This window comes from Chaetura pelagica, unplaced genomic scaffold, assembly GCF_000747805.2.
Source record: "Chaetura pelagica isolate M959 unplaced genomic scaffold, ChaPel_1.0 scaffold428, whole genome shotgun sequence".
NCBI lineage: Eukaryota > Metazoa > Chordata > Aves > Apodiformes > Apodidae > Chaetura > Chaetura pelagica.
The window spans coordinates 274184-284721 of record NW_009954311.1 but is presented as its reverse complement, the minus strand read 5'-3'; the positions used below and the strand labels follow the sequence as shown (position 1 = coordinate 284721).

The following is a 10538-nucleotide window of genomic DNA, read 5'->3' as shown; positions in this document are numbered from 1 at the left end:
TCTTTCCCCAGATCAGGGGTGGAATGTACCTGAAAGAGACAGTAATTTAATTGCTTATCCCTGCTGTGTTAAAAAGCCTTTGAGAACAGATTATCACTTCCATAACAGATATCCTCCTGGCTCCCAAAAATAGTAGCAAGTAGGAAATTGTTTCTGTTATGACTGAACTGACAGCACTGATCTGTGCAGCCTTACACAAGAGGAGAGACTGATAAGCTCTCAAAACTGACAAATCAGCACTGATAGCAGCAGCAGAAGCCAAAATCCAGACATTCCTCTATATTGAGACCTCACATGTGCAAACACTTCTCCAGGCAGAGGCCTTGTGTCTCAGTGACACTGGGACAGCGTGTTGCTGGCCACACTGACCTTCAAAACATGACAGTGTAAATCTCACTATTGAAACGTGGATGCTTCCTGGATTGAGTCACATGAACTTGCATAAGCACTGGACTGTCCAAGCCAGTGGCAGAAACAGCACTGCTAGCAAGTTCTAGAAGCCTGAAAGTCCCAAGACTTAATGGCTGGGATGATTTTAAAGAGAAATGCTTTTCTCAGTGAAGTGAAGAGGGGGTTTTCACCTCACAAGCACAGCTCAGTAAAGCTGGGACAATTTTAAGAGGACCTGTCAGAACTGGCCAAACTCCACTGAATAATAAGTCTCTTCAAAATAAGAGGAGAGACTAATAATTAGGTTTGCTTATGCAGGATATATTAAAGCTAAGTGACAAAAGTGTTCTGTTTTTTTCTTTTCCTGGCTTCCTGGTCCTCAAAAAAGGCATGGGGGAAACAGCTATTAAGCGGGAAGAGTTAAAGGCTTCGCTATCAAGATTTTTTAGCATAAGAAAAGCTGCACATGGTTTAACAGGAGGCATACTTGCCCACATAACAGGTGTGGCAGTCACCTGGCCACGCTGCAAAGGACAGACTAAGACAAAGCCTTGAATAATAGTTACATCAGTTCTCAACAGGAAAGCATGAATGATCTATTGTTTAGAAGAATAACAGTCACAGGGGACATCCAATTAAGGAACTGTGGACTCCGGTTTTCACCTCACAAGCACAGCTCAGTAAAGCTGGGACAATTTTAAGAGGACCTGTCAGAACTGGCCAAACTCCACTGAATAATAAGTCTCTTCAAAATAAGAGGAGAGACTAATAATTAGGTTTGCTTATGCAGGATATATTAAAGCTAAGTGACAAAAGTGTTTTGTTTTTTTCTTTTCCTTGCTTCCTGGTCCTCAAAAAAGGCATGGGGGAAACAGCTATTAAGCGGGAAGAGTTAAAGGCTTCGCTATCAAGATTTTTTAGCATAAGAAAAGCTGCACATGGTTTAACAGGAGGCATACTTGCCCACATAACAGGTGTGGCAGTCACCTGGCCACGCTGCAAAGGACAGACTAAGACAAAGCCTTGAATAATAGTTACATCAGTTCTCAACAGGAAAGCATGAATGATCTATTGTTTAGAAGAATAACAGTCACAGGGGACATCCAATTAAGGAACTGTGGACTCTGCTACAAAAAGACAGGTATCCAGAAGAAGCTTGAGAGCTGTTGAAACCATCTTGGGTCCTGAGAGATTAGCAACTCCCTCCTAATTTATTATTATTATTTTTTTAATAGGGAGGGCTTCCTGCAATTATTTCCTTTAAAGCTTGAGAAAATACGAAACAGAGAGCCTGTTCTTTCCTGTTTTCCCCTATTCATTACTTAAGCCCATAAGCTACTAGAATGTGACAAACCTTGCCTTTGTGCTCTCACTCTACCTACTCACACAGCTGGATCTCTTCCCCACATCAGCTTTCCTGTGTTGTATCCACAACTCCCTGTTCTCCCTACATACTACTTCCTATAAAGTTACCTTTTTTCAAGAGCAGAGCAGCACTGTACTTTCTCCCTGTTTACTTCCCTCATCCAAGAGGGAGACTTCTGACAGAAAATGCAGCAGAGTAGCTCATGGTACAGTTTAACTCATATTTTGCAAGTGCACTTCCCAGAGATAAAATTGATTCCTGTAGGAGACACCACTTCAATAAAAGCTACAAAAGCTGCCAGCTGATGCTTGTAACCTTGTAAATTGGCCCTCAGTGCATCTTGAATTAGACCACTCAGCTATAAAGCCTTTCAAAGAACCTGCATGAGGCTAGTGGCACTACCTTTTATCATCCCAGCATCTCTGTGCTGGAGGGGTCTTGCCAGGCACAGGGCACAGCATTCCAGCCCTGCACAGATTCCCAGCAATGATGGGGACTGTATGAGCTCATCCTCTGCAATTGCTGGTAGAGGTGGAAAGTAGTCAGTGGATACACTCCCCTGATTCAAAGTACACACGCATCAGGATAGTGCAGTCAGTGTAAACAAGGCAGCACAAGAACTACAGATGGTTCTGCTCAAGTCACATACAGCTCACTGCAGAGGGGTCTGAACAGTAACTATCATGACAGATGGAAAAGACACTGCTCTTCTAGCATAAGAAAAAAGCAGCTGGCTTCACCCCAGTCATTTACTTTACACCCAATTCAGGTCAGTAGCCATACCCCACACCAGACAGTGCTTGACTGGCTTTTTGTCTTCTGCCACAGAAGTCCTTTGCAGATGGGTTTTGCTACAACCTTTTTTTTTTAGGAGAGCTGTCAAATACAACCTACAGTAAGAATTGTCCTCTTTTAGAGGACATGCAGATTTCAGGATTGTTGCACTAATCTCAGGTTAAACACAGGCACTGGAGGTTTCAGTGATTCTGCTTTTCTGTACAGTGCTTTTAAGATCAAAGATGATCTCAGGTAAAACCCAAAGTCTTACCACATAGGACTAACTGGAATGCAATTTCTTGAGCTACAACAGTCAACTCAGTTGTATACTTGTTACTGATTATTACCACCACCTTGGTGGTAAAAAATAGAATAAAACCAAGGCTTTCTGCAAGCACCTTTGCTTTTGTTTACCTACAGTTCAGTTTCCAGCTGTAAGTTAGTCATCCAGGGGAACAGATGCAGCAGCTGCAGCACACATACCACAGGATGTTGGTAGAGAGGAAATTAGAAGTCTTCAAAAGCCTCACCACTACTGCTGGAGTTTAAATGAAGACAAATGTTTTAATGCATAGAGTGCACAAGTTAGTGTTTCTGAGCATCTGATGGACCAAGCTTAGTCTGTTATGGTAACTCCAGCCAGTTGTTTAGGCATCAAACAGCCTGCAAATATTTGCTAGTCTTAGTCACTCTGCATGTAACTACACTCTTCCAGATAAATATTCAAAGGTCAAGTTCCAGAATGAGTAACATGCATAGGACAATATTCTGATGCAGAGCTTTGTTACTTAGCCATATTTAAGCATGTTAAGTATATTTCTGCAGTTTGTGCTTAAAAATAAAGCAGTTCAAGCTCTGAAATAAATGCAAGTGTTAGAGCAGCAGCTTGTTATCTCACATATCTTTTATTCTACTACTGTCCATCAGCTTTAAGCAATAGGTTTATGGTAAGACAGATCTCCTAAAATCTGTTAAGTACCCATGTTCCAGGATTCTGAACATCACAAGACTTGAAGAAGGAGAGAGGAGAAGAAATTGCCCAGATTGCATAGATCTTGCATAATCAACAAAAAACCCAAGAGTTTAAAACCCACCTTACCACACCAATGGAAAACAGGCAGTTATTAAAAATATTAGACTTAAATCTTCCAAGACAAGTTGCCAATCAAACTTACTACAAAGCCCTGTAAAGCCTTGACAGTAACAGAGTGCTGCCTCTGATATCACTCATTCCAGTAAAAGCTGTACTCAGCTGATGGACAAGTTTGACTTTGTAAAGCATCCCTAAAAGTCTATAGCAGAATTGGGCACATGATCTGTCTGTCAGACTATTTCTCTTGACCCTCCATTTTAGAACTGGACAAATCTGTTTTAGAAAGTCTTCCTATGAGTGACTTCTATCTACATTTCTGTCTACAAGAACTTCCAAGGCCAAGTACTAAGCATAATAGTCCTTAACAGTACATAATAGTGCAAAAACTGTGCAGGACTTAAGGACATCTTTTTATCCAGGATTTGTCTGGACTTCAAGCTTGCTTTTACTAAAACCATCCAACGAGGAAGGCAAAGAAAGAACTCTTCAGACATGAAGATGCACAATACCACACTGGTGAGGCAAAAAACCCACTCCAACCTAGCCAGGAATTATGCAAGAGTCCTCACTCTTTGAAAGCAGATCCAACAACCTACATTTTACTTAAGCCATGATGTGAAAAACAATTCCAGGGACTTTTTCATACTCAATCCAGCTGAAGAGATCTAACTATTCAGGGCAGATTGTTTCACAATGAAGCAAACATTCCCCATGGCAAAAAGCTGAAAAGGGATGCTCTTCTGAAACAATCATCCTCTAGGCAGAACAACATGTACTCAAGCTATTTTTCTGATGTCTTACCTTACCAAAACAAGCTCAGCAGGGTATGATACATGAAAACATGAGCTAGGTAATACTAAGCAACTAAGTGCTAACCTGTTTAGGGAGCATTCAAGCATTGCCCTTTAGATTTTACAGTAAAATTATCATTACTGCAAAATTTAACCATGCCATCCAAACAAGGGCCACTCACTCATAGAAGCAGGGGACTTCCTTCCGATATTGATAGTAAGGAGAAAAAGGGAAGTGTTCAAGGACATGACAGACTTGAACTTCTCTATAATGCCTGCTATAAACCAAAGAGGTTTTGAAAAGCAGTGTCCTGTAGAGATGATCCCAGTACAGCAAGTTTCACTGTATGGAGATGATTTGCTATGCATTCCTCAGTGCCCTGTTCCAGTAAAGCTGCTCATGGGTGTAAGAGAACATTTCCAATGTTCTGCAACAGCAGTTTAGAGATGACAGGAGTTGAGCAGCCAGCTGGGTGGCACTCAGCAGGATGTCTTGCCAAAGAGGTGTATGCATGCCCAGCCAAGGACAAGGATGATATACCACAACAGCACTTGCTTGTCTGAAGCAAGTCCTGATAACACAGGAAATCAGAAGGCAAAGTTATGTTGTACTAGAAACAAATATCTCAGGTTCTGCAGAGCAAAAATGGCTTTCCAGTTTTCTCCAGACCAAGAGGCTTTCAAGCAACTCATTTCCCTGTTTTGATTTTGTCAGCTGCAGTAAGTCTCAGGCACTCCAAGTAAAGACAATTTTGAGGCAGGTAGTTAATGGCTTCCAGTAGCCAGTCTTGTAACTTCCAGTAACAGAAGGCAGACAGGAGAACAGGTCTGGGGATGTCTGTTACTTTTTATGGAAGCTGATTTAAATGGCACAAGCAGCACAGACTTCATCAGCCTTAAGTGGCAAAGTGAATCCACAGCCAGTTACATAAATCTGCTCACAGATGCTTTAGCTCCAAATACTGTGTTTGCAGCCCCACATCCCCCTAGGTGGCTGTCCACACATAGTGCCCAAGAGCAAGCGCATTGTAAGTGTTTCACAAACACTATCCTAGTATTTTAATATTAAAAACAATTCCAACATGTGACTGTAGATAAAGTTTCCACGGCTCTCAGGCAGCAGATTATGATTTTAGAGCACACACATCACTCAGTATGCAGGAATTTAGGAAAGCTGCAGCTGTATAAGCAGCTCACACAAAGCACATAAAAATGATGCTATTTTTATTAGCAAGCATCAGCATTCAGGTCCTCAAAAATCTGAAGTGGAAGTTCAGCAATAGGCTTATTTCTGGAACATAACTTCACTTCATCTGAGGAGATTAACACTTAAACATTAACTCTTAGATCAGCTTTGATGTGCTGCAGTACATTAGGTACTAATGGGAAGAGAGCTGAACCTACAATTTGTCCATGTCAGGGGACACTTTGAGAGCTGCCACCAGGGAACTGGTTTTTTTCCTCCCATCCAACCCCCACCTCCTCCCAGCTCCTTTTCTGAGCAGCCTGGAGGTATATAAAGGATGCTTGAAAAATCAAACCTCATTTTAATCTTGTCCCTTATTTGATGCTAGAGAATGTAATTTGAATTCTACTCAAGAAATCTCATCTCAAAGTCCATGGGGTCCAACCCCCTCCACTCCAAATACGTAGAGGGCACCTTTTTCTGCATTAGCTCAACTAGACTGGTCAGCGTGACAAAGACACAGCAAGCACGTAACAGCAAAATTTGGAAGCAGCTTCCATATCCTCTGAAAAAGAAACTAACAGCTGTGGAGTAGAAGTGCTTGCTTCCCATAGAAACTGCATGAAGTCAGAGCTATTTAAAAGTACAGACTGACCTTGGTTAAACCACCCCCTTCCCAATTTAGGCAGCTTTTATTTAGTAAACTGCCCATCATCCCCCACCCCCCCAGGCTGCTTCCCTTTCTAAGGCTAATACCTCAAGTTATCAATAGGGAGCTACCATTCTTCTCTTATCTCCCAAGATGTTCACCTGCTAAAGCTTCAGGAATAACATACTACTTCTAGTTTATTATTTCCATGGAAGCATTCCTCCCAAGGTAAACCACCAAGGACTGTTTGCTATTAGATGGAGCAAGAGAACGTTGAAAAGCTTGAAGCCAGCTTTTCTGACTACTTGTCCCCCTGCATCTAGCAGAAAAGCAGTGACAGTGCACAAGTCTTCTGGTACCTGGCAGTCTGCTTATCCAGTTCAGGTTACTGTGCAGACAAAAGATAAGGAGAATCTAGGCTGGATCTTTGACAGTGTTTACTAACAGGCTTGACAGTCATTTGCCTAAATCTTCAAGGAGTTTGCTGTTAATGATAAAAATGTGCAGACTGCAAGGGTAATTATTTTCTATAAGGATGACACTTGTGCCACACCTCTACAGGAATAAAGGTATACACATGCACTTGATGTTAGAAGAAATTGGGAACTGCCAAAAAAATATCTAGATTCTTCTCTTCTGTACAACAAAGAGAGGCCAAATTTGTCCTTATGAATCAAAGAGCCAATGCTGCATTTCTACAGGAATAAGAGAGCAGATGGCAAATGTTCTGTTCAATTTGAAAGACAGGAAAAGAAGACAGCCAAAGCCAGGGGTTAGGCCCAAGTGTACCAATAGCTGTGCTGACTTGCAAGAGCTTCTCTGCAAGAAGCAATTCTTTGAATGAAAAAGGGTTTGATTATGCTACTTTCCTTGGTAAGGCGATGTGCAGAGCTGGACAGGGGTAAAGGAAGGGAAATAAAGAGGTGAGAAAACATGAGCTCTAGGAAAACAGTTTATTGCTTACCAGTATTTGATCAATACATAGAAAGCTTCTAGCAGTTTAGAGTATTGTAAAAAGCAGTACTAACATCTGCAAGTACAAAGTCCTTGGCACACATCCATCTCAGACTGTTTTACTATCCAAAGCTCTTAAATTATTCATCCACCACCACTTGGCTTACTGAATGACACTACAGTTACAATGTATTGAGTAAGTCCATAGGTGAGGATGGTGCCATTAAAGGGAAATAAAATCAAAAGTACTTAGAAAAAAACACTTCTGGAATAGCCACACAGACAGAACAACTTTGCTTATTTCTGCATTCTCCCAAGCCACCCTGTTTGATTTTTTTTCCCAACAATACTTCAGGCCTTACTCCCTTATGCCTGAGGAAGCTGAACAAACCAGGCCCAAAAGCCAGTTCACAGCTGTACAGAATATTGGACTTGCAACATATCTTAAACCCAGTCCTATTATAACAGGAGGGATTGCTGGGCTACTTACTTTGCTTCCATGGGAGAATTTGAAAAGAGCTGCTTAATCAGCTTTCCTACCACTCTGGATAATTAGCAAGTAATCAAAGCCTTACAAGATTTTTTCAGTGGAGTATGGAACAAGCTGTTTTCACATAGTTTGGAGGACTAATTAGCAAAAAGCTGTTTCATGCATAATTGCAGGAATTTAAATATATTTGTTCCCATTTAGTTTCCAGGTGACTTTCATGCCTGAAAACAGTATTTTTATTTTTGTATTTAAAAAGTCTGATAACATCAATAGAATAGCAAAAAATAAATCACACATCATCTTAGATTTGTCCTTCCTGTAAACCCTTTCAATCCCCAAGAATAATTACATTCCTGTTACCCTTAATACAAGTATACAGACAAGACTAAACAACTATCTATTGACACATTTTGTTCTAGTTTGCCTCAAGGGCTTCCATGACCCCAGGAAACAACATTCTGCCCATGAACCACATATGCTGGAAATCACAGCTACAGTTTTCAGAGAAGTTGGCAAGTGAGCTCTGGGTTGATCCAGAGAAAGCAAACAACCCCAAAAAATACTCTATTAACAACATCAGGGTAGTGCAAGAAACTCTTCACTCCAGCAATTAATGCTCAATAGGTATACCGCATTTTTTTTGAAATGTTCTGCATTTTCACTCTTTTGGGAATGCTTTTTTCTCTCCAAGTGAGTGAAAGTTCAAAATATGCCTCTAATACAGTAGTGCTACGAGCTTGTACCATGAGAACAGAGCTGAAGTAGAAGTAACATGGATTCTGAATTAGCTTACAATCTGTTTCCAAATATTAGCCTGGTACTAATATGCCTTCAGGACTGGTAATCAGCACAACTTCATGCTTGATCTTTAAGTGACTAGGGACTTGTCAATCTGGAGGATAACACTGAGATGACAAATGTCTAAGATACACTAAGGAGGTTCTAGTTACTTGGTATTTTTTTTCAGGAAGTAACTGCTTTGCAGTTAAGGCACCAGCCATAATTAAGAATCCAATTTCAGCGCTCAGCTCCAACACACACTTGTGTTGCTACCAAACTCGAAGTGCATCAGGGAGCCTTCTCCAGGCTCTAACAGATAATGCTTTGTTTCCTGTAAGAGTTCACAGATTCTACAGCCCAAGATCTTATATCTTATGTAATCAAGGCACCTAACATCACTGCTGAAAGCCTCTCATAACCCCTAAAATGACTATCAAGCCAGTTTGACTTTTGAGATCCAAAAGGAAAGTTCATGCAGCTGCACTCAGTGCTTACAAGATAATTGATGTATTTAGGACCTGCAAGCTTTCAAAGTGATTGCAGTAGAGAAACACTGTAATTAAAGTCCTCCTATCCAAAGCCTCACAAAACTGTAGTAAATGCTTAATATTATTGCTAATGGTAAGGGCAGCTGCACTGACTCTGAAGGTCCTAGAACAGAACGGCAAGGATCAGTCTGCTCAAATACACAGCTGACAATGTCAGTTTGAACATGGATTCCACAGGCTTAGAGCTGACCAGTATGTCATTACTTTATTAAACCAGTTATGATGTGCTCTACCCAGTAATAGATTTCATTAGTCTGCAATCAATTTAAGGACCTTGAAGTAGGAGAAGACACATTAAAACCAAGTGCTATCCCTGTGTTCATTATAATTGCACAGACACATTGAAAACATTTCCTTCCTGAGAGTCCTGTCAGATTTCTTACCCAACAGAAAGTTGTTTACACGAAAAGGAAACACTGGTGACTGCATCCACCCCTACCCCATAGTCCACAGACAGTGGACTATGTAGTGCTAATACAGTACAGGATCAGCATACAGCTACTATACAGAGAGGCAGGGATGACTTTTTCCATACATTCCTGAACAGCCCTGCACAATAAAGCTTGGTCCTTAACCCAGGTGCCTGGGATAATAACAGTAATTAAATACTTAGAACATGTTTATTTTATCAAGAGACTACCCAGACATTCACTTACACCCAGGTTTAAGAACCTGCCTAGCATGTTTATGTGCAGCTTGTCTCCCTGTAACAAAGGTCAACATGGAAAAAATATACTACTTACTCTTTGGTCAAAAGTGGGCAGGATTTGAGCAGAAAGCGGGCCAAAGCAGAGTCCTGGTAGATGAGTTCAGGAGGGGCAGTTGGGCTTTTTAAATTCAAGCAGCGAACAATAACATACAGCACAGCAGCAACTGCAGCCAGCTTCACCCCATCAAACACTGCTGGCAGCTCAGGGGTTTCCAACATGGCACTCATTTTGAGCCTGGAGATCAAAAACATTAACAGTTTTTAGAACATACTGATGGATACGAATATCAACTGCCTTGTTAAATATAAAATGGTGCTAACCAACTACATCTGTCAGTTAACCCTGATACAAAAATCTGAACATATCAGCTCAGACTTGTAACTTTTAAAGACAAGAGGAAGCTTATTTTGTACTGCTCTAAATAACCAGAGCAGGACAAGAAATAGAAACTGGATGATCAGTTGGGAAGGAAATTTATTCCTAATCAGTGCTGCACTAGAATTGCAGTCCCAGGTGTCAAACACCAGTCTGCAGCCAGTCAATACTTTCAGGATCTTGGCAAGACTATTCAGCTCAAACAGAAGCAGAGCGAAAAGCCAGGCTATAAAGGCTCATCAGCAGCTTTGGATGTGTCCTTCCTCCTAGGTGTACAAGCCAGGCTCAACAAGGAGAACTTGAAAGAACTACTGTGTTAGCTCCTAAGCCCAAATTTTGCAACTACACAAGAACACTGGTACCAACTCCTGCCTGTATTGAAGGCAGTCACTTTACATACCAGGGGTTCAACACTTCTTTTAATTCACT

The 10538-nt window shown here is 41.1% G+C and overlaps 1 protein-coding gene across 1 annotated transcript in view; it reads right to left on the bottom strand.

Annotated features, from left to right (window-relative positions):
* ABHD2 (abhydrolase domain containing 2) overlaps window positions 1-9961 on the bottom strand; it is a 23562-nt gene extending 13601 nt beyond the window's left edge. Inside the window, exons 1-2 of the mRNA XM_010004062.1 lie at window positions 9768-9961; window positions 8-29 (exon numbers count right to left, since the gene is read on the bottom strand). Of these exons, the coding sequence (XP_010002364.1) occupies window positions 8-29; window positions 9768-9961 (216 nt within the window). The remainder of the gene's footprint in view (window positions 1-7; window positions 30-9767) is intronic.
* Between the last annotated feature and the right edge of the window lie 577 nt (window positions 9962-10538).